The sequence below is a fragment of the Cricetulus griseus genome, chromosome 2, assembly GCF_003668045.3.
Source record: "Cricetulus griseus strain 17A/GY chromosome 2, alternate assembly CriGri-PICRH-1.0, whole genome shotgun sequence".
Classification (NCBI taxonomy): Eukaryota; Metazoa; Chordata; class Mammalia; order Rodentia; family Cricetidae; genus Cricetulus; species Cricetulus griseus.
The window spans coordinates 150325686-150351040 of NC_048595.1; the positions used below are offsets into that span (position 1 = coordinate 150325686).

A 25355-nucleotide genomic window follows, 5' to 3' on the forward strand; every position below is an offset into this window, starting at 1 on the left:
AAAAATCAACAACAGAATACAGAGTGAAACCATCCTTCGCCTCTACCCTTTTTCCTGGTCTTTATTTCCAGCCTACCCACTGCCAGCTACATTTATCCCCCCTACGCCCACCAGCACCTTCTACAGTAATTCATCATCCCCCACCTCCAATTATCCTAGCAAATCTCATCTTGGAGATGACAAGCCTGCCTCCTTCCACTTTCTCTGCTCAGGTTTGAACAACCACTGTGTAGAGAGGATCCAAAAGCAAAGTCCTAACGCACCATGAAGAAAACACAGATGAAGGAGGAATGTGGTCCCTCAGCCCCTTAGATGGCTCCCATGAGTATTTCAAAAACAGGGAGGCAGGGAAGAGGGAGCTTTGTGACTGAGATGCCTGCCTTCAATCTGAATGGAATATATATAGTAACACTGACAAAGAATTTCAATTTCTTTACTGACTATGACTCATTTTATATTTCACTCTCTTTTTTGTTACCTTTATTCTACAGTTAGAGTACAGTCATTGAAAGGGTCTTACTGAGACGGAGGGATAGATGATTCCTTTCAAAGACAGTAGACTTTACAAAAGAGGGGACTCTGTGATTAAAATGATCTTTTTCTTTTAAAAAATCCCTTTTTTCTGGGAAGTGGTGGTGCACACCTTTAATCCTAGCACTTGGGAGGCAGGGGCAGGCGGATCTCTCAGTTCTAGGCCAATATGGTCTACAAGTGAGTTCCAGGACAGCCAAGGTTACACAGAGAAACACTGTTTCAAAAAACAACAGCAACAAAATCCTTTCACTGAAACAGATCTTGCCAGAATCTTTAACATAGTGAAATACGTTATGTGGCACTAGGCAGATGACACAACACCAAGTATTCCCACACTGGCTTCACTATGGGGAGGGGTCACCTCACCAATTAATAGTGTGATCATTTTAGAAAATAAAGTGTTGGGCTAGCTTTCACAGGCAATAGTTGAAACAGTCATTATCTAAATTACACATCGTGTTTTATTCTAACATTTCAGTTTTCATTCCTGTGATACAAATTTGACTATAAAACCACACACGGTGCCTGTAGCTTCTCTGTGTCCTGCATGGTATGTGGTCTGCTGAATTCAGTTTTCACTCTACAAACAGCTGCTGATCAAACGCTGTCAGTTCAAAATTTATGAGAGAACCTTTTGGATTTCATGCTATTTTTTCTTAGTTATTCTCTATATTAGACAGCTAATATAAAACTCACCTCCCCTCCATTAACAAAATCCAGAACAAAATAAAGCTTTTCAGTTGTTTGGAAAGAATAGTGCAATCCAACCAAAAACGGATGTTTCACATTTTTCAAGAGCACATTTCGTTCAGCCATAATATGTTTTTGCTGGAAAAAAGGGCAAAATATCGATTTGTATTATATACCAGAAAACAAGTGCTAATAAAGAAAATTGGCTCAGGGGAAACAAGAGCTATTTTATTTTTACCTCTTTTCTGTTGAGAACTATTTTTTTCTGTAACACCTTGACAGCATAAAATTTTCCATCCAGTTTTCGTTTTGCAAGAAGAACCTGTTAACGATTTGCAAACAATTGAAGAGTTTACAATCTTTGTAGGTATTCCCTTGTCAACACACACTGCTTCTTAAAAAGTTTCTAAAAGGCAAGTCCACAGGCACCTGTATTTTGAAGATTGAACACTGATGAGATCACTTCTGTAATTCTACTTTTTCTTAGACATTTTAATAAGACAAAAAGGGTACTGATTACTTGAATAGCTAGAAATAATTTGTTACTTAATAAATTGGCAATGAGATTTTTACTAAGTCACTCAAATACACATTACTCAAGGAGTTTCTGTATTGTGTCAGCCTTGAGACTTAGAGTTTGCTTAGAAAATAGGGCTGGCGGGCGCCCGCCTTTAATCCCAGCACTAGGGAGGCAGAGGCAGGCTTAACACATCAACTAGTGATGTGGCTTACTTCTAGAACCTCCAATTGTCTTCTGGTCCAAACTTATAATCTCAGTCCAAACATGAGAAAACCATCAGAGCAGTCCATCAAAGGGGCTTCCTACAACACACATGATCACTAGACCTCAAAACTGTCAAGGTCATCAAAAGCAAGGGAAGTCTAGAAACTGTGACAGCCAAGAAGATCCCAAGCAGACATGAAACCCAAGTGTCAAGTGGTAGCTGGATGGAAAAAGAGAAGATAAAAGCTACAAAATCTGAGTTAACGATGCATGAGTGTTAATATCAACACCAGCAATGGTCTGTTGTGACACATGCACCATATTAACACAAGGTGTGTGAGATGGCATGCTATGGAAAGCTCTCCCCAAAATAAGTCGATTGATTTTTAAAATGTTTGGAATTCATAAAGATGGAGTCAAAACACCCTTAGGATGCAATTGCCCAACTGCATTTTTGTCATTCCTCACTTTTATATTCTCTACAGCACTGAGCTGAGCAATCTTCCTTCCTTCCTTAATTTCTCTCCCTTTTCTTGGTAACTCCCACCTGCTTGACCCTTCTTTCTCTGACACATTGATCGGCTCATCTTAAACACATTCGAAGAGCATACATCAAAGACTACAGCACTCAGAAGGGACTGATTTCCCTCAACGTTTTCTTTACTTAGTATACTGACAAATTTGACAACAGATGAAAAACTAGAAGAAAATCAGCAAATGGAATAATGATGCTTTGTGCACGCCTGCATATGCCTTTCCTAGTGCATACGTGTTCCTGTTCAGTGTGTCACAGGTCGTAAATACACTGATTATCAATAACTAACAAGTTTTCAACAGTCCAAAAAGAAACACCAAAGGACAAATTTAAATAAGTAAGGTATAAAATTCTATATAGGACATTATAAAATGTTGAGAAAGATTTTTAAATGTTTATTTATTGAAAAGGTTATACCATGTCCATAGATTATGACACTTAATTCTCCCCCCCACCCAAATTGATCTCAGGTTTAATGTAATCCAAATTAAGTTCCATCTAAATTTTGTAGTAATAGACATGATTTTAAAATTTATACAGACATGGAAAGGGCTCAGAATATCTTCCTGAAGAAGGAAGGATAGGCTTGTGTTGGCTCCCAGGCTATAGTTGTCAAGGCAATACAACACTGGTACCAGGATAAACAAGTAGACCAATGGAATAGAAAATAAACTCTAGAAACTGAACTACAAATTGTAACATCTAAAACCAGATTTGTTCATATGGGAATGCAAGCTACATGTTGAAGGTGGTCTTGTAGATCGGTAAGTGTTATTGGGTACAGAGTTAAACTGTAATATCAGCCACATATCCACACAGAAAAAGATGAATAGTTATCTTACATTTCATATTACATTCAAGAGCCAGTTCCTGTTGATTCTAGGCATAAACAGAGTTCCAAAAAACAACAAAAACCCCAGTAGTTTTATTTCTGCTGTTTCTGAGATGACATCATGCTATGTTGTCCAAGCCGGCTTTGAACTCACGGAGGGGGGGGAGGAAGAGAGAGAGAGGGGGGGAAGAGTGTGTGTTTTGTCCAGGGTTGATAGGCACTAACTCCTTGACTTCTGTCAGCATTTGTATTTTTAATGGCAGACCTCCTGTAGCATTCTGATAAACTGTAACTACCTAGAGTAGATCCATTTCTAACTCTGCTGCTTACATGAGCACAATGCCCAGCCTGTAACAAGTGATCACTATGTATCTGATGAATAAACAAACACAAATAATAGTGTGCTCAGTTTCTGCTCCCTCAGCAACTCAGATCCCCAAAGCTACAAATATAAGGAAATATATATTTGGTGCTTCAGATAAATTCACCTATGACACTTCTGAAACCTGAGCTTCCCAGCATGGCTGGACACTGTCAAGTTCTATAATGGGTCTGATGCCGGGGGTTAAGCAGTATCTTCACACAGCTTTTCCTACCTCCATGATTCACAGGGATGCTTACTTCAATCTTTCTACCCTCCATTTAAAAAGGCTACCTTCAAAAAGGCTCTTCTTGACAACCCAACTGCCTGCTGTTCTGTCACTTCACCCCATTCATTTCAGCACAGCCCCATTACTATTTATGTTTACTTGAGTGTATTTCTCAACAGACTACTTCCCCCCGAAAGTTGTCAGCATCACTAAGTCAGTTTTCTCAACAGAGCCCTGACACACATTTGGAACACACTAAGTTCTCAATAAATGCACACTGAACAAATGCACTTCATCTTAGAATTTCAGCACACACCTTGTCTCCTTAAGAATTCTGTCAAGACTTGGCAGAGAAGGAATATTAACTCCCTATCTTGCAAAAAAAAAAAGCCCAATGACTCACACATGTAAATCAGAAACTCATTAAGTGATTAATCATGGAATGGGAACATTAAAAATAAAACCCTTACCTTGCCAAAGCTGCCCTTTCCAATAACTTTTAAAAAATCAAAGTCAGTTGGTTTAGCACTGAAAGAAATTAACAATAGCAAAAAAATGAGTCTTCAAGAAATTAAGCTATAACATTTAAACATTTCTTGTACCTCATTAGGTTAACAAATTAATGTGGGGGAACAAAATCCATGGGCAGGATTTCCTGAGCTTTTATACTAGTCCATTGCTTTTATTAAGAGCAATAGGATCTCCTTCCCAACTAAATTATTTAAGCCCCATTTAAGATCTAAGAGATACTTAATACTATTCTAAGAGAAAAAAATGGAGATAAGCCTTTATATGCATTATAATATATAGATACAGATAGATCTCACGAAGTAGTTTCTTTCTAGGACAGTTGTATTCAACACAAACCTAACCACTTTCACTTGTGAAGAAACCAAACTATGTAAGTTCAAGTAGTATTTGGTACTGGGGAATTCTGAAAAACAAGATACTAGTTGCCAGCACCTAGTAAAGATGCCAAGAAAGCTTTCTGGTGGGGAGAAGTCTCCAGTGTTTCACATCTAAGTTCCTTATTATAGGAAAGAGTTCTCTGGATTGTTTTCACGAATGGCAATGAAGAGAAGCCAGGAACAAAACACCAGAGGGAACATTGCCTTTTTATTTATTTTGGCCTAGCAGATAAAAATAGCACTGGCTCTATGTTGGCAAATGCACATGGTAGCAGGTAGGATGCTGAACTTAAGTAGCTAAGAGTGTTTCCTCCCAAACAGGCTGAATTCTTAAGCTGTACTAGACAGATCACTTTGTTTACTTGAAATGTCAGTTAATTAACAAAACCAACCAACCAAACCCAACCAAAAAAACAAGGCTGATCTGATTAACTCCACAGGTAAAGGTGCCTGTGCCTTGCCACGGAGCCTGATAACTTGAATCTGATCCCAGGGAACCACATGGTGCAAGCAAAGAACTGACTCCTACAAGCCGTCCTTAGACCTCCACACCCACACACATGCCACAACATACACACAACCACACACAAAGAAAAGAAATGAAACAGAAAAAGGTTTAAAGTCTGTTCATACACATTTATCCTAACACTAGGTCCAAGTTAAATATTAAAACAGGTAAAGATTAACAAGAATGCACTAATGAAATAACCCAGACTCAGCAAGGCACATGGCACACATTTTCTCTTATATGCATAACTTAGATTTAAATACACACATTCTCTCTCTCACACAGAGAATGTAAAAGCAAAACAACTATGAAGGAAGAGGCACAGATCTAAAGGTAAGGGAACTGTGAATAAAAAAGCAACAGAAGAAATGACAAAATAAGTTTTCTTTCATTTGTTGAACCAAGGTTTAACAATATGTACATAAACACATACAAATGACATAAAATCAGAGGGAGGACCATTTGGCAGAGAGGAAGGGAGCCAATAAGGAGATGGAGGAAGTAGGTGTGTTATGTTGTGGGGACAAGTATCAACAAAGCATAATGCTATATACATCAAAATGTCCTAAGAATCACTACTATGTTCTTTATATGTTCACTAAAAATGAAGTAAGAAGGATACATAAAATACTTAACTAAATATAGGTGTATTTCTTCTACAAAATCCTGTTCTTTGGACTATTTTGTTCTTTAGTGAAATAACGTTTTAAACAAAAGAAAGCAAATGTGACCACGGAAATACAAGTAAGTCCTTCCAGGAGCGAACAGGACCAGGCCCCACCTAACTGCTGTGGTGAACCCTAACTGAAAACACATGTTCGTTTCACAATGCCACTCTGCTCAATACTAGGAATGGTAGGAAAAAAATGCTCAAAACTCAACTTCCTCTTCCAGTCACGAGCCAAGCCTCCTGCAGTCCCCTGATGCAGGGGGAGTTCCTTGGTGAGCTGCTGAACTGTCCATCTTGATGACCTTTTCAGGCTCTTGTGAACTCTCTCCTTGCACAGCTCATGAAGTTCACCAATGATTGATCAAATCCAATGGTCAATTTTCAATCTTTATCTTATTTGCCGTATTGGCCACATTGACAGTGTTAAAACACCTTCCCCTTGACACAATTTTCTTCCCTTGACTTCATGACACCATATTCTTAGTTCCCCTGACGCTCCTCCCTCATTCAATGGTACTGAAAGGTCCTTGGTCCCAATTCTTGGATCATTTCTCCTGTCTATATTCTCTCTCCTCAAATTGTTAGAGGTAGTCTTGAGTACTCTATACTGAATGTTCTAGGCATTGGTTTTTAAGGAATTGTTGGAGGTGACAAGAGAAATAAAGCCTATGTTAGACAATCTTGCTTTCAATCATTTTTCAGACTATTCTCCAAAATGTTTCCCTTAACGCTTAAGCACATGTGGGAAAGTAGAAAAACAAAGTCTTAAACATCCTAATATCCATCACAACTCCTGTGGAACAAGCTAGCTGACAACCAGGGCACAACCCTGAGAAGAGCATCACTCGGGTCTGTGAGGACACTTTTCCTTCTCCCCCTCCCCACCATGACACCGAGTAGGACCCATGGTCCCATAAATAACAGTCAGCTGATCTTCCTTACACGAAAATAAAGCAAGAGAAGTAACAATGGCGAAACAGACTCCAAAGATCAACCTGCAGCTTTTAAAACAGCCATTTTTAAGATGGCTCAATGGGTAAAGGTGCTTACCGCCAAGCCTGACAACGTGGGTTCTATACCAAGAACACACATGGTAAGAGGAGAGAATCAACTCCCAGACTTCCATCTATCCCATCCATGTTCCATGGCATGTGAGTCACACCACACACACACACACACACACAGAGAGAGAGAGTTTAAAACAGCTAGAGCGCTGAAGCACATGACAGCATTGTATTCACTGTAACTACTGACACATTCTACAGGCCCCCCAGTTAAGCTTCACATAAATGCACACTCTCAAAAAAGCACTTCTTAATAGTTGAAATAAAGTAAACCTACTGAGGATTTCCAGTTGGTCCCAGGTTGATGTTCTGTGAGGTAGAATGTGGCTATTCAGTGAGGGAAAAACAGTATTCTCATTAGTGTCAATCATAATCAGACAATGGATGCTTTGACATAAAATGATACAACTACCATAGACAGCAATAGATGTTAAAGAAGTCTAAAGTCCTAATTCTTGAAATATAATCAATATAAGCAGTCGATTTTGTTATGATAAGTTCCGAGAGCTGTTGCAAGAAAAAAAGGCAAGCCAGAAACAACACTCAAGAGTTAGAAAATGGAGGAAGTCAACAGACAAAGCTGCTTAGGAAACAAGCACTGAAAACACAAAACACACTTCACTACGAGGAATCATTTTTACATTTAAATACTGGTTACTATAGCAGATTGTTTTTCAAATATTAAAGAAAAGTTTGAAGCCAGGATGATGGTAATGATGACTATGAATATAGGTATTCTTGAGTGAGGAGTGGAGGCCGAAGATTGATTGCACCTTTCTCTGTCACTCTCCACCTTATTTTTTAAGCACAGTCTCTCTCTGAGCCTGGAGCATCAGTCAGAATGGCTGGGCCATGAGCACTGGGATCTGTCTCCACCCTGGGTGCTAGAGCTATGCTGTCATGACTCAGCTCTCCTCTGGGTTCCAGGGATCCAAACTCAGGTACACCCATTGGCAAGTTGATTTCTCTCTCAGCCCCTGGTAGAATTATCTCTAAATACAACAGGACTTTCTCTGATCCTGGAAGTGAATAGCTCCAAAACTGTAGACCCAATAAGACCAGGATTAACTCAGTACCGAATCCTTACTTAACTGCTACACCACAAAGCAGTTTAACTCTAACAGATCCTAGCTCAGTCATAGCTTGAACTCAACTCACAATTCCACAAGTTGGGTTTAGTGATCCTGTCATCTGTTTTCTCTGGAGGTACAAGGATCAAAGCAGTGCCTCTGACATACACTCTTCCTCCGAGCCTCAAACCCATCACATAGTAGGCACTTTCACAAAAGCCAAGTGTGAGTGAAATTTGCTTCCCATAAATCCACTTGAAGTTCTTTATACATAAGGAAGTTAACTGATCCGCATGTGTGTTTAGTAAATTCTCACATTCACAAGAATATTCCATGTAAACTTGTATTTTTACTCAGAGTTCAGATTTATAACCTCTAGGAGACACAGTACTTTATAAAAAATAAATGGCAGACATTCTCATCCTTCAAAAGTTTGGAAGTAGGTTTGTTATTTAAAAAACATTAAAGCTAACTTTAAAGTCTTAACCCTAACTTATTTCCTATCTAACACCTCCATATGAAAAACTTTTACACAACAAATTTTCAATTCTCAGAGATAGAAATACATGAATCATAACAGTGAAATTCAAGGCTAATCAATCTGTAAATAACCTGGTTCATGGAATGCAATTTGCTATAGTTTAATTTAACATGAGATTAAGCTTTTAGGATTAAATAATATATTGTTTTATAGAATCTGATAACTCTACTTCCTTTAAAAGGATTTTTCTTACATAGATGTAAAAAGTGTGGATTAAACAAAATGGGCAATTTATTCCCTGATTGATAGTAATATATAGCTAATATTTAACAATTGGTAATGATTTTCCTAGAGGAGCATGTCCCTGAAAGGGTGACAATTAGTCAAATGTAAATTAGACAGTATTTCACTGTATCAAATGTTAAGAGATAATATTCAACCATTGCACTGAAAGGTAAAATTTATTGACAACTAATTGAGACTCTGTTTCTTGATTTCTTTTGACTTATACCTTTCTCCTTAATTGAAGGGGGTGACAGGCACTGGAGAGATGGCTCAATGGTTAAGAGCACCAGCTGCTCTTCCAGAGGACCTGGTTTTATTTCCCAGCACCCACAGGGCAGCCGACAACCATCTCTAAGTTTAGTTCCAGGGGATCTGACACTTGTTTTGGACTCCAGAGGCACCACACACATGCTTGCAGGCAAACACCCATATGGATAAAAAATAAAGATAATCTTTACAATGAATAAACAAAATAAAATAAGGGGTCTTAGGGCTGGTGAGATGGCTCAGTGAGTAAAGATACTTGCTGCCAAACCTGGCAACCCGAGTCTGATCCCCAGCACTCATGGGGCAAAAGGAGAGAACCCTCTTCCCAAAGTTGTACATGCCATGGCACATACCCCACCCCAAATTTCCTTAAAGTCACTTTTTCTAAAAATAAACTAAAGGGGTTTAGTGCTAGACACCTACAAGGACTCTTCAAGCTATGAACTTCATTTGGTTAGTAATTAGGCTGGTGAGATAGCTAAGTAGGGCAAGTAAAGGCGCTTGCCACCAATCCTGATGAACTGACTTTGATTCCCCGGAGACCCATTTGATGGAAGCAGAGAATCAACTCCCACAAGTTGTCCTCTGACCTCCACAATTATTCTACTTAGTCTCAATATTAAGAGTAACCTGCACTATACTTTTTACTATGAAAATGCAATTTCTACGTATTTCATTAACAGATAGTGATTGGGGGCTGTGGAGATGGCTCGGTAGTTAGAGCACTTGCCGAGCAAACAGGAGGACCAGAGTTTGGATCCACAGAACCCATATAAATGTCAGGTGGCCATGGTGGCTCACCCATAGTTCTAGCCTTGACGGTGGAGATGGGGATCCCCACAGCAAACTGCCAGCAAGACAGCAAGATTAGCCATGTTGGTGAGGTATAGGTCAGACCCCTCTTCATAGAGTAAAATGCTAAGAGCACTATAGAAGATTCCCAGTATCAACCCTGGGCCTCCACACACGTCCCCACATATAAATCATACAATAGCGCACACATACACATGAAAAGAAAAAAGGCAAGAATAGTCAATAAATGGTACAACACTGTTTCTAGGTGCTCTGCAGTGCAGAAAGCCTAGAACAGACATGTATACTTTGTTCTGAATCAATGCTGGTCTAAGGTAAGACAGCTGCTCTGCTGCTAAGAAGCACAGCGCCCCTGATACCTTCGGAGCACTTCTTTCATCCTCATCTTCAGATGGATCTGACTGATGTCTGGGGCTGTCCATTTGAAGGAATGCTCTGACATCTGGACTGAAAACAAAGATTACCGTATTACTCTGACAGCATGTGTGTATCCCGTCTCCCTTTAAAAAGGAAATGAAGCAGAAACCACTATATTAGCATTTGTAGCAAGAAAACTACAAAATGTACTATTCCTTATTATAACAGGAATAAAGAAGTTCCGATTTTAAAACGAGGGAACGCAACAAGGGAGCGGGTGAAGATACAAACAGAGGGTTCACAGAAGAGGTAAGTCAAACAGAAACTGATTCTGAGATACTCTTCACATTCATTAACTAGCAAAATCAGAATGATAGAATGAACTCAAAGTGGGAAGGGCCACGCTCATGTGCTGCTGGTAAGATGGAGAATGAGGCAACCTTCCTGAAGAGCAGTTTGGCAATACTTGGAGAAACAAAGCTATTTGTGACAGGGTCTAATATAGCCCAAGTGGCCTTGACCTTCTTATGCTCTTGCCTCTGTCTTGCTCCTATGGGGTCATATGCATGCATCCCTATGGATAGTAAAGCCATTTTAAAGTGTGTTTCCCTAACAGCAGCAATAAGCACACAGTATGTGCCCAATGCTACACTTGCTATTTGGCATCTTACTCTTTTATATGCTGTATTTTAAGATAATTTGATATTAAAATAAAAACTAAGTTGTTTTTTTTTTCCAACAAAAGATGAGGTCTAGAAAATACGAAGTGACTCATTTTTTAAAAAGACAATGTCAGCTAAAAACTAAGATTAAACCTACTTGTTTTTTTGTTCGTAGGATTTTGGAAATTTCTTCTATCTTGAACAGAAGACAGTTACTTATAAAGTATATGTGCATACAAAAAATTTTGTTGTCACAAGTGATCAAAGTGAAGAGACTAAGCCAGGGGAGTGCTCAGCCACAAATGGGATGTTATATTATCACCCTGCCTCCTGCAAGGCTCAGAGACTCTCAGAAGAGTGGGTAGACAGGGGATCAGAGTGAAACTGCCTATGCTTCTGGAACATATGGATGACACTCATAGCTTAATCCTAACGACGTAGCAGATAATGAGGATAAATATAGTATTAAACAATTAGCAAGATGTTTTAACTATATAATGCAAATTTATTTAAACAGTAATCCATAAAACTTCTATGTCTTGGTTGGTATTTGCGTCAACTTGAAACAAGCCACATTCCTTGTGAAGAGGAATTCTCAATTAAGAAAGTGCCTTCACAGTGTCTGCTTCACAGAGACAAATCTGCAATGTCTTTTCTTCATTAATGATTGATGTGGGTGAGCCCAGCTCACTGGGGTGGTGCTTCCTGGGCAGGTATTCCTGGGCATACAAGAAAGCAGGTTGAGGAGCAAGCCAGTCAGCAGTGTTCCTCCACGGCCTCTGCTTCAGTTCCTGCCCTGGTTTCCCTCAGTGACAGAGTGTGACCTGAGGGTTGTAAGACGAAATAAACCCTTTCCTCCTTGACTTGTTTTATATCATAGAACGCGTTCTGTCATAGCAATAGAAACCCAGCTAAGACATTATACAAGTGCAAAAGGAAGGGAAAGTATGAGCTGAAGGCAAAGTGGATAAAAAGCACTAGGACAAAGTGCTCTAGGAAAGTCCACACATGGTAACATTTCACAGAAAGTACAGACTCTTCCTGAAGTTTAATCAAGACTTTTGGGTTTGGTTTCACTGTCCCTTTAGAAAAAAGGGAAAGTACTTACTGGTTGTAAAGCTCTGGATACCTGACCAAGTTCTGAATGAATTCATTCAGCCCCGCTCTTCTTTGTTTAATAAAATCTGCAAGAGAGACGCACACTGGCAGTCATATTTCTGTCAGCCTACGGACTTATCAAGAAACATTTATAGAAGAACAAGCAAGCACAAAGCGGTAAACTCTGGTTAAGAAGCCAGTCCTTAACTGCCATTTGCTATTGAGGGAGGAATAAATGCTTAAACACTGAAGATCCGCACATGCAACCTGAACTTGGACAAGAGCTTTTGTAGAAACTTCAGGAAACTACGGCTTCACAGTCAGAGGCCAGGGAGCATGACACTAGAAGCTGCCTATCACTGGAGAACCATTTGTCATCTATCCTTAGCACATCATAGAGACATTTTCTTAGCAGAGAAGCAAATTGTACATCATAGGCTCATGGACAAAACAGGTGCAGCAGCAGTGTATTCCTGAGGCTAAGGCAGGAGGATCACCAGTCTGGGCTACATAGCAAGATTCGTTTTTTAAAAACAAAAAGTTCTGAACAATTATAGTCTTCAATGAACCCACGACCTATGCCACCAAACTTCACCCAGAGTGCAGTAGTCAACCCATGAAGCATTTGCTTACCCGGATCAAAATTATCACCGAATATTCTCTTAGCAGGGATCTTCAGAGCCATAGCAGGAAACTGTTTCTTTAACTGAATATAAAAACAGCATTCTGTGAGCTGACTTCTAAATCTATTTATGCCTGCACAACACAATATGATCTTAAGGAAATTTTATAAGGTAGATTTTAAGTATGACATGACATATAATACTAATATACATGAATAAAATGCCACAGACTAACTAATCATCCTATTTTGTCCCATAAATTGTTTAGTATGTATGCGACCTTGAACAGGTTATTTAACATCTCTGTGCCAGGGTTTTTGGGTCTGTAAAATGGGGATAGGCTAACTGAGCTTCTTGTTGTGCAGTTAAAGAAGGTAAATTAGTTAAGCACTTAAGACTGGAAATGGTATCCAGGCTCTGCAGGTGCTACTCACCTTTTACCTCAAGAAATATGCTTTGTGGTCTACAGCAACAACTTTTCAGAGAAAGGGAATTCATTTTGCCCAAATTACAATGGGCTGGTTCGTAACATGAAACAAACAGTCTTGTAACAGTAATTGAAGACAGTCATAGTATTTTATTATTTTCTTTTTGTTGTTTTTGATTTTTTTGAGACAGGGTTTCTCTGTAGCCCTGGCTGTCCTGGAACTCACAGAGATATGCTTGCCTCTGCCTCCCAAGTGTTGGGATCAAAGGCATGCACCACCATCACCTGGCAATATTTTACTGTTTTCTTGTTTATATTAATATAATTACTACTAATATAATATTATTATAGTAGTAATTAACATAATTACTACTAATCCAGGCTTCTGAATCAAAAGACATGGTTTGAGCATCTAAAGACTTTTAAGACAATGTCTTCAACCAGAGTCAGCGCCTGGCAGAATCTGGCCCAATGCCTTTCAATGGCCTTGGTATCGTACTGCAGACGTTTGTGAACTATTTAATAGCTGGCTTATGAATAAAAATGGCTTCAGTCAGACAGCTGATGGTCTCTTAGATTTCGAACTGCAGTGGACCGTTGGAAAGGCAATGTTCATTTCAACCTGTTAGTACTTGAAACCCAGAACTGACAAAATGTGTAGCTGACACTTTGAGATCTGAAACAGTATTGCCTTGATGAATACCGTTATTACTTGGCACAGACATTTGTACCTAATGTCGTTGGACCCTGTCCTTGAGCTCTTCATCTTATCTCACTGTTCATGCGGAACTGTCTTTCCACGTTTCACAGAAAGACTCTAAGTTAAGATGCCTTTGAAGGATCCCTTCCCCTTTTTTGCTTAGTAATATCTATTGATTTACTCATTCAAATAAATTTCTCAGCTCGTGGGAGTTTTCTCAAGTATTTAGCTTTAAACAGAAATGTAGTTCTCCGGGCAGTGGTGGCACACACTTTTAATGCCAGCACCCGGGAGGCAGAGGCAGGTGGATCTCTGAGTTTGAGTCCAGCCTATTCTACAGAGTGAAAAAAAAAAAGAAAAGAAAAGAAAAGAAAAAGAAGAAGAAAAAGAAGAAGAAAGAAATGATATGGTCTCTTACAGTATTGTAAAGTTTGTCAAACTCTGCATATCTCCTGAAGACAAACCACTCGCTTCTGCCCACAGAGACTAGAACTTTATAAACCTGTGGAAATAAAAAAAGATATAATTTTAACTGCAAAGAAACCATTGGTTATTTAAATATGTAAAAACTGTCTTCATATTCATGAAACTGGTAACTGGTAACATGATTCTCCAAGACAGAAAAAAACACACCAATTGAAGCCCACATTTCATCTTGTCAGTTTTTGTTATTGTTCTAGCAATGTTAACTATTCTTTACTTTTGGATAATTTAACACAGGACTTTTAAACTTTATGTAAATGCCTTTGTAACAAAGCTTTAAAAACATACACACACACAGAATAACGCAAACTATAACCCTGAACAGCCTATCACACGGAATTCAAGAGAGGAGCATTTGACTATGTAGCCAGTAAAATACAGCAAAATAGAGTATTTTATTCACACCAGCAAAATACAGCACTAAACTGTTATGAACTTTCTATTAGTTTCAGAGAATAGCCATATAAGAGAGAGAATGAGAATGTGTGTGCTCAGGATCAGCTACTGAATTCTCTTTGCCATTCTTGCCTCATATTTTCTTTTCTAAGAATAAAAAAATTATAGAACTGATACCATTTTCTTATGTATCAGTTTACGAGGGCCTTGAAATTACAAAGTACTTTGAAAAGCAATGCTTGGCCCACAGTGAACACTCATCTCCTACTTCTTTTCTTCCAGATGATCTTTTACATTGTATTTTTCAAATACAAATGCATCCTTATATTTTCCTAATGCCATCTTACAAATGTGTCTAGTATCTTTACATACAGCCTTCTTTAATCATAAGCAACAATCCTATGAAACAAGCAGAATCATAATCCCTACTTAGATGTGAGAAAATGCCAGTCAAATGTTGACTTGCTTAATCAAAATACCATAAAACTTTGACTAAAAGCTGTATCGTTTCCTCCCCCTACATATCAGAACTGGTATTAAATCACCAGCAGGTACAGAATTAACTTTCATAATTCAGCCCAAAGACAGCCTCAGAATACAACTCCACATTCTATAATAATTTATGAGGACAGAGAATTTCTGGAGCAAAACACACACACACACACACACACACACACACACACACACACACACACAAATAAATTTAAACAACAACAACAACAAAAAAAGTGTGCAAAACCAAAAGAAACTTTCAAATTAAAAGACTACTTTATAAGATTCTTAGTATTTTACATTTTATGTGTAAGAGTGCCTACACACGTCTGTGCACCATGCATATGCAGTGCCCTTGGAGGCCATGAAAGGGCACTGGATCTTCCAGAACTGCAGCTGAAGACGGCTGTGAGCCACCATGTTGGTGCTGGGGATTGAACCTGGTCCTAGGGAAGAGTAGCCAGTGCTCTTAACCTCTGAGCCATCTCTCCAGCCAGGAAACTCTTACTAAACCTACACTATCTCTATTTTAGGGTCTGGTGAAACAAGCGGGGAGTGGGGGGGGAGGGGAGCTTCCTCAAGTGTCCTGCATTTTAGCAGGCAAGGTATCCATAAAAAGACTAAATGTATTAAGTAGTGAAAATGGCTATTTAAATATTAAGTAAGGCAAGTGGGACAGAAAATGAAAGGGGTAGGGTGAAGTGTGAAGGTGCTATTTTGTATTTCAAGTGGTTACATGCACACAAAGCCTCCAATCAGGAAACATTTTTACATCTGAAGGAAGTAAATGAACAACATGACTTTCACAGGGACTCTGAAAAACCAGGGCACAGCACAGAAATACCAGGTCCTGGCTGAGGCCTCCCAACTCTCACAGAATGTGTACAAGTATCTCTCCTTGAAAAGAACAAAGGACACCTAACTTAATCCACTGTCCACACTGTAGGAATGTCTGCCAAACTTGATGGCAGGCAAAGTCCCTGAAGAACACAATAGTCCAAAGGTAAGAACAAAGAGAAAAGGAAGAAAGATATTACATACACTCTATATTTTATCCAAGACATAATAGTCCTTGCTGACCTTCAAGGTGGCATTGCTAAAAATACACTTATATAAATGTATTAACAAGTATGTACTGTTTAAGATATTGCTGTTAAAACACACATTCTCACACACACTCAGATACACACACTTCGCAACCTAGAGGTTGGGGAGAGATAAACAGCCAGATACACACTCCAATCTCTCTATCAAGGCAGGAATGTGTATTTAGGAAGGGAGAACAGGGCAGGCAACTGTTTCTTGTTCCACATCTAGGGCCTTGAGAGAGAGATACCATTTGGGGTTACCTCTGCAGCTTAATAAGGGGGATATAGTAGTCAGAGTATTTAACATTTTAGCTGTTCTTGCAGGGCGTTGGTGGTGCACACCTTTAATCCCAGTGCTTGGGAGGTAGAGACAGATGGATCTCTGTGAGTTCGAGGCCAGCCTAGTCTACAGAGTGAGTTTCAGGACAGGCTCCAAAGCAATACAGAGAAACCCTGTCTCGAAAAACCAAAAAACAAACAAACAAAAAGCTCTTCTCAACTCCCATGTGACATGGATTTGAGCTGAAAGTCACTTGTCACAGGGCTCAAGTGGTAAGGATTCAGTGACCCACTCATTACAGATTAGTGATGGTCCAAAAGGGGTCTTATGAGCATTACTGAGAACAAAGGCTCTGTAATAGTGGAGTGCCCCAAGGAGGCCCTAGTGATACCAACAGAAGATAGTCTCATCACCCAAGCAATGGCAGAGGCAGGCTAAATAAAACACTGGTTAGAATTCTAGGCTGTATCACATCACTCATAGGTAATTTGTAGAATTGGAAGTCAACAACTAGAACATCACAGATATACAGGGATGGCAAGAAGGAAGCCAGAGAGATATTTATTCAACAGACACTTTGAAAGTAGACATCCTTCCTTCTATAAACCAAAATGTAGATCCCCTAAGACTGTGTGCTCAAGAAAGGTGACAGAGTAAGACAGCCTGGGCATTTTCACCTGGGTGGAATTAAGTGCTAAATAGAGCTAACATCAAACAAATTTCTTCACACCACACAGCAACTGGGGACTTACAGGGAAGACCATATCAGAGAGAGAGAAGGGCAGGAAATCTCTACATATCCTGCCTGGAGTACTGGGACCAAGCACAATAGTGTGTCTCGCTATACTAATAGGTCATGCCTGTTCTCAGCTGGGTGTGTGGCTCAGAGGTCAAGATGACCTACTGTAGGGCAGGAGAGACAGCTCAGCATGGGAGGTCATTCCAGAGGACCCAGATTTGGTCCTAAGCACCCACACGACAGCTCATAACCATCTGTAGCTCCAATCCTAGGGGATCCTTTTTCTGGCCTCTGAGGGCACTAAACACAAGTCAGTATACAGACATATATGCAAGCAAACTATAATCTATATATAAATTACTTACACACACACACACACACACACACACACACACACACACAAAGAAACTGGAAATCAACTGAAAAGACTGCTTATGCAATCATGGAGACAGAGTTTGGATCATAGAACTATGTAGCAGGCTGTGTTCTGCACACATCTGTAATCCAAGCTCTGAGGGAAGGCAGAGATAGATTTGCTTTTGGTAATGTGGCTTTTAGTAACCAAGAAAACATGAGCTCCAGGTTCAAGGAGAGACCCTGCCTCAAAGGCATAGAGTAACAGAAGACACCTGAGGATTCCTTACTACTTCTGTGCTCTATTGGCCCATATGTGTGTATATACTACATGAACACATACACATGCAAATAAAGATTTTAAAGAGCTTCTTTTCCATTACCAGTCACTGATAGCACTACAAGCACATACTCATTGTACCTACTGTTTATAAAGCCCTCCAGCAAATACTGTGGCACTAAAAAACAAAATAAGAAATGCCTTCTTTACCTTTAAGGTGAAAAAAGAAGAGGGAAACATTTTTAAAATGTGGTGGAAAGTAACTAAATGCCATAAGACACTATGAAAATTTCAATCCTTAACATGGACTCACACCTGACAGTGTGTACAAAGCTAACAGTGCACAGACAGTGTCTACATACATAGATAGATGTACTCAAATGACAAGAGGCTGTGTGAGTTTCATAAAGTTCTCCAAAGGGACAGGTAAATAGGCACAAATATGCACTAAAAAAGGACAAGTACTGTTACAGTAGCCAAGAGGGCTTTGGGGATAGCTCATTCAAAAGAAGTAAAACATGGACACGTGGAAGAGAGGAGGCGGATTCCTGGCTAGGGAAGAACACAGGTGAAGTGGAAACATTCACTGTGCTTACTCTCTTAGACTTCTGGCCACACACTTACCGTGAACCTCTTCTTTTTCTCTCTATGTTCATCAGAGCTGGGGATGCTTACGCTTGGGCAGCTCTCCTTGCAGTCCATGATACAATCGCTCTGCATTTAATGCTTTGAAGGACACAGAAACTAAATCTGAAGCTTCAAAGTCCTCAGCAGAGGGCAAATACAATTAACTAATCCAAAATATGAAGCCTCTTGATGTAATGTTCAAACTCCATCATGGAACCTTAAACAATAGGAAAAAACACAATTAGCAAACCAATTAAAAATAACATTATGAGGGCTGGAGAGATGACTAAGAGGTTAAGAGCACTGACTGCTCTTCCATAGGTCCTGAGTTCAATTCCCAGCAACCACATGGTGGCTCCCAATCATCCGTTATGAGACCTGGTGCCCTCTTCTGGTGTCCAGATATACATGGAAGCAGAATGTTGTATACGTAATAAATAAATAAACTCTTTAAAAAAAATAACATTATGAGGCCACAGAAATAGCTCAGCAGTCAAGAGATCTGGCTGTTCTTAATACCAGCTTGGCTCACAACTTCCTGTATCTCCAGCTGCAGAGTATCAGATGCCCTCAACTGACCTTTCACGAACACTCACACGCTACACAATAACACACATATGTATGTATGTATGTATGTATGTATGTATGCATGCATGCATGCATGTATGTTTCATCCCAGAGATGCAGGGATGGTTCAAAACACAACAAACAGTAAATATAATCCACCATATAAACAAGCCTGAAAGAAAAACAAAATCCCTCACATGATCATATCACTAGATACAGAAAAGGCCTTTGACAAAATCCACCCCCCTTCATGATAAAATTTGCAAAAGATATGATAGTATATATAAGTGACCCTAAAAATGCCACCAGGGAACTCCTACAGCTGATAAACACCTTTAGTGAAGTGGCAGGATACAAAATTGATTTTAAAAAAATCAGTAGTTTTTCTATGTACAATGACAGACTAATTTCTAAGAAAGAAATCAGGGAATCTACACCCTTCACAATTGTCTCAAATAATAGAAAATATCTTACGGTAACTCTAGCCAAGCAAGTAAAAGACTTGTATAACAAGAACTTCAAGTCTTTGAAGAAAGAATGTGAAGAAGATATCAGAAGATGGAAAGATCCCCCATGTGGGTTTTGTTTTTTTATGACAATGAGACATGTCTGCTCTTGGCAGCACCAACATACTACAGAGAAGATGATGGGCTCTGAAGAAACTCCACATGGAGTTTATGTTCTTTATGGCAAAAGTAAGCCACTGGGCAAGAAGTGCCTTGACTGTTGACAGTATGCTGTCCAAACTGGACAAGCAGGACACAAAACAGAGTGACTGCTAATCATTGCCAAGATAAGGTAGGACAGTCCTTCAAAAACCCTGCTTCACAGAAAAGTCTGTCAAATATTCTAGACCTTTAGGCTGAAGATGGATGCCCCAATATTACAGAAGAACCTTGGCATCCATCTGTTTCTGTCATTTCTCACATTTTTTTGGAAGTTGCTTGTTTGTACTTCCTACTCACTCAGTTAATGTTAATTTCTTCTCAGGTCTCTGAGGGAGTTGAAGACTAGATATTACAGTTACAGTTTTCCTTGTTTACCAGACTCAGAAAAGAAACTTACTAAAGAGGTGTTAAATTGTAAAAGGTTGAGAGACATTAAGATAATTTGCTAATGCAAATTAGAATAGAAAATGAATTAGGTACAACCCTTTGAACTCACCAAGAAATGATAGATATGAAGTATTTTCTCTGAATTTGTCAAATGCAAATGGACTGCCTGTATATATATAGTTTTTCTTATATTAGTTATACTTTTCTATTTTAGACAAAAAAGGGAAATGTGACATTTTGTCTATGATCTAACAAATAAAGCTTGCCTGAAGAGCAGAGTGCAAAGCTATCCACACTAGTTAGCAATTGAGGCCTTACAGTAGTGGCCATACCTGTAATCAATCGCAGCACTCAAGAGACAGAGGCAGATGGATCTCTGTGAGTTCAAGGCCACCCTGGGCTACAGGAAAGTGAATCAGTCTAAAAGAGAAACAGAGCTCACACCTTTGATCCCAGAACTAGGGAGGTGGAGACAGGAGTGATATGGCAGACACAGGAATATTAAGGGGGAGGAGAAAGGCGCTCACAGCTTTGCAGTCTGAGGTTTGGTGGAGACAGATGCAGTCGAATTCAATCTGAGTATTTGTGGAAACAGGATCGCCCTTTCAGTCTGAGGTAGCGTGAAGAGCTAGTGGCTGGCTGGTTTGCTTTTCTGATCTTTAGCTTTAACCCCAATATCTGTCTCTGGGTTTTTATTATTCGTCCTACACGCCCATGCTCATGTATAAGTTGTAAAATGGCCAATTGACCAAAAGCAATCTACAGATTCAATGCAATCCACACCAAAATTCCAACACAATTCTTCACAGATCTTGAAAGAACAATTCTCAGCTTCATATGGAAATACACACACACAAACACACACACACAACAAGCAAACAAAAAAACAGGTTAACAATCTTGAACAATGAAAGAACTGCTGGAGGTATCTCCATCCCTGATTTCAAGATGTACTACAAAGATACAGTTAATTAAAAAACCATCATGGTAATGGCATAAAAAGAGACATGTTGATCAATGGAACTGAACTGAAGACAGACATAAATTCAATGCCTATGGACACTTGATCTTTGACAAAATGCCAGAAATACAAACTAGAATACAAACAGATCCTTATTTATCACCACGTACAAAATTCAACTACAAATGGATCAAAAAGACTGAAATAGAAAACCAGATACACTGAACCTGATAGAAGAAAAAGTGAAGAGTAGCTTTGAATGCATTGGCACAGGGAAGACTAAGAGAACAGAACACAAAAAAAGACACTAAGATCAACAATAACAAATGGAACTTCTTGAAACTGATAAGCTCCTGCATGGCAAAGGACGCCATAATTTGGACAAAAGTGGCAGCCTACAGATTGGGAAAGGGCTTTTTTCCAACTCCACATCCAATAGAGGACTAATATCCAAAATATATAAAGAACTCAAGAAACTAGATACCCCAAAACCAGAAAGCCCAATAAAAAAATGGGGCACAGATCTAAACAGAGAATTCTAAAGAGAGGAAACTAAAATGGCTGAGAAACACTTATGGAAATGTTTAAGATCCTTAGCCATCAGGGAAATGCAAATCAAAACTTAAGAAATTCCATCTTGTTGGGCGTTGGTGGCGCACTCCTTTAATCCCAGCACTTGGGAGACAGAGGCAGGCGGATCTCCCTGAGTTCGAGGCCAGCCTGGTCTCCAGAGCGAGTGCCAGGATAGGCTCCAAAGCTACACAGAGAAACCCTGTCTCCAAAGAAAAAGAAAAAAAGAAATTCCATCTTAACACCTGTCAGAATGGCCAAGATCAGAAACACAAGTGGAGGGGATATGGTGCAAGGGAACACTCCTCCATTGCTGGTGGGAGTACGAACTTGTACAGCCACTCTGGAAATCAATATGGTGGTTCCTTAGAAAGATGAAATCAATCTACTTCAAGATTCAGCTACACAACTCCTGGGCATACATCCAAAGGATGATTCATCCTTCCATAGAAACACATGCTTAACCATGTTCACCACTGCTCTATTCATAATAGGCAGAAATTGGAAATAACCTAGATGTCCCTCAACAGAAGAATGGATAAAGAAAATGTGGTACATTCACACAGTGGAATATTAATTACTCAGTTATAAAGATGACATCATGAAATTTGCAGGCAAATGGATGGTATTAGGAAAAAAAAAATCCTGCATGAGGTAACCCACCCAAAAAGATAAATATGGTATGTATTCACATATGTAGATACTAACCATTAAATAAATGATTACCAATCTACAATCTATACACCCTGAGAAGTTAGGTATAGAGGAAGGGACTGGGGGTGGGGAGGCGATGTACATGGACCTTTCTGAGAGGGGGAAATGGAATAGATTTTATGGGTGGACTGGGGGAGGGGTGGGGCAGATAGGAACAGGAGGATCCGGTGGGAAGGGGGAAGGGAGATGGCATTGAGGGAGGGAATGCAGGGACAGACAGCTAGTATTGAAGAGCATTTGCGGGTGGTATGGAAACCTAGTATAGTGGACATTCCTAACATATAAAGTCTCTAAATAATGAGGGAAATGGAGTCCCAGACGGCCACTTCTTGCCACCAAACGAAGCTTCCAGTACTGGTACTGGGTTACATTCAATTGAGTTGCTGGCCAATGGGTTACATGGAAATCCCCAAACAACCCAGTCTGTTGCCAAGACAGTAAGTTGCTCTCCACAAACTGACAGCAAGGCCCCACTGCTGAAGACAGCACTTACACACAACTTACTGAACATCAAGTGATCAGTCTGGTGCCCACACAGAACCTTCCCATGTCCTAGTGTCTATAGTACGGTAAAAGACTCTGCAGGCTACCAAAAGAGATATGCAAACACCAAGCCAACCACAAAACCTCTGATTTACAATCTTCCTGCCTGCAAGATATGCAATGGTGGCACAAAGTTTGTATGTGGGAGTGAACAATCAGTGTCTGATCTGACTTAAGGTCCACCTCATGAGATGGAAACCATACCCAGAACCATTTGGGTGATCAAGGAACAGAGACCAGATAGCCCAGAGACTTAGGGTAAAACCCAATACTACTAGTCAAAAGAAAAAAATGTAGTGATAAGACTCCTAATGATATTCTGCTATACTCACAGATCAGTGATGTGTTCAGCCATCATCAGAGAGGCTTCCTCCTGCAGCCATAGGAACAAATACAGAGACCCACAGTCAGACATGCAGAGAGAAACTTTGGAACACACAGCTCTAAATAGGATGTCTCCATCAATTCTCTCCCCTCAGAGCTCAGGGAACTCTGAAGTAGAGGAGGCAGAAAGAGTGTGGGAGCCAGAGCAGATGAGAAACCAGGAGAACAAGGTCCTCAAAATCAACTGAGCAAACCTCCTATGAATTCAGAGACTGAAGCAGCAAGCACAGGGCTGCAGCAAGTCCTCTGAGTTTTTATTATAGCTTTCAGTTTAGTATTTTCATAGGATTCCTGAGTGTGGGAGTGAGTGGGTCTCTAATTCTAGTGCCTTCTCTTGGGGGCTCTTTTCCTCTTGTTGGTTTGCCTTGTCCAACTTCAATGTGATGGTTTTGGTGTTATTATATTTTATTTTGTTATGTTTGGCTGTTATCTTGGAAGCGTGTTCTTTTTTCTAATGAGAGACAGAAAGGGAGTAGATCCGGAGAGGAGAGGAGGGGAGAAGGAATTGAAAGGAGTAGAGGGAGGGGAAACTGCAATGCAGAAACACTGAATGATAAAAGAATCTATGTTTAGTAAAAAGGGAAAAGATATAAAAATTAGGACACATATTAATAAGTGATAGCCTTTCTATGGAGGGAGAAGATGGCACAATGACATGTGAGGTGTCACAGGTCAGGTACAGATAGATGACAGAATACTAGAAATTCAAGTGGCTGATGAAATTGTAACAAGGGCTGGGGTTAGTTCCGGCTGTCCTTGAAGGTATGCACAAACCAAATGACTAGTTGAACGTGGCTGCTTTATAGTCTTTAATTTCTTATAACTGCCAGCAGATAGAACTAAGAATAAAAGCTAGAATGTAATGGTAACTGGTGAAGAGCAATTAAACATGCAACCTTGCAGTCTGAGATGCTAGCACAGGGCACTTGCTACAAAGCAGATTTTGGGTGATGGATGCAGTAAGCATTTGAGTAACAGGAGTGAGACTCAGAATGATGGCCTACAATCCCACAGGTTTGTAGGCCATCTGAATTGAACTGAACTTCGAAGCTCAGTGAAGCTACTTGAACTCCTCTAGGGACATCCAGATATCCAGTGTCTCCCATCCCCATTGATCCATGTGGCCCTTTTGAGTTGTTCTTCAAGGAGATACCAATCCCCTCACTCATGTTCTCACTGTTCTTTATTATCACATAACCCAATTGAGCTCACAAAGAAGCTTAAGATAAATTGAGAACACACTGAATTCAATGTAAGATTATCACGACCCATCCAAAGGCTACAAGCAGGGCTAGAGAGATGGCTCAGTAATTAAGAACACTGACTGCCCTTCCAAAGGATTCAGGTTCAATTCCCAGCACCCACATGGCAGTTCACAACTGTCTGTAACTCCAGTTCCATAGGAATCTGGCATCCTCACACAGGCAAACACACAGGTAAAAACCTCATGTACATTAAAAAAAAGAAAAGAAAAAGGCCCTAAGTGTGCACTGCTGATCTTTCTTCAAGGCCTTTCCCAAGAGTCACCTGCCACCACCTCAGGGTTTATAGCAACTGTAGACTGTAGAAAGGGAAAGACAAAACCCTTCCAAATGTTATTGAGCACCATCTGTGAACTGACACTAATCTCTGGGGACCCAAAATGTGCTCCACTAGTCAGACTGGGGCTCCTAAAGATGGCACAAGAAGAGATGACATTGGCCCTTGAATCTCAGTGGTTCCAAAGCAACCACATATTTACCTTTTGTCTATTTCCCTAGTCCTAGAATTTTATTAGAAACATACATAAGAGTATGTATAACCAAATCCCAGTTAATGGACCCTTGTCAAAAAGCTATGACAGCAGAAAGAGCCTTGTGGAAATCCCGTCAGGGTCCAAAAAATATCAATTATGGTATTTCAGATGCAGGCCTCAAACTCTATCCCAGGAGCTAGAATCTCACATTGTCTTTAGATGTCCTTTAGAATGTCTCCTAGTTTGCAT

General features: G+C 39.8%; 1 protein-coding gene across 4 annotated transcripts in view; it reads right to left on the reverse strand.

Annotated features, from left to right (window-relative positions):
- Positions 1–25355, reverse strand: part of Sgk3 (serum/glucocorticoid regulated kinase family member 3) — a 116506-nt gene that overhangs the window by 19966 nt on the left and 71185 nt on the right. For 3 of the 4 annotated variants that reach the window (XM_027398866.2, XM_027398867.2, XM_035440021.1), the window contains 9 exons: positions 18575–18794; positions 14257–14340; positions 12722–12794; positions 12099–12174; positions 10331–10418; positions 7333–7382; positions 4376–4433; positions 1463–1546; positions 1231–1362 (listed from right to left, as the gene is read on the reverse strand). In XM_027398866.2, coding sequence (XP_027254667.1) covers positions 1231–1362; positions 1463–1546; positions 4376–4433; positions 7333–7382; positions 10331–10418; positions 12099–12174; positions 12722–12794; positions 14257–14340; positions 18575–18670 — 741 coding nt within the window. In that variant the 5' untranslated portion in view covers positions 18671–18794. The remainder of the gene's footprint in view (positions 1–1230; positions 1363–1462; positions 1547–4375; positions 4434–7332; positions 7383–10330; positions 10419–12098; positions 12175–12721; positions 12795–14256; positions 14341–18574; positions 18795–25355) is intronic. The other variant, XM_027398869.2, reaches the window with a different exon arrangement.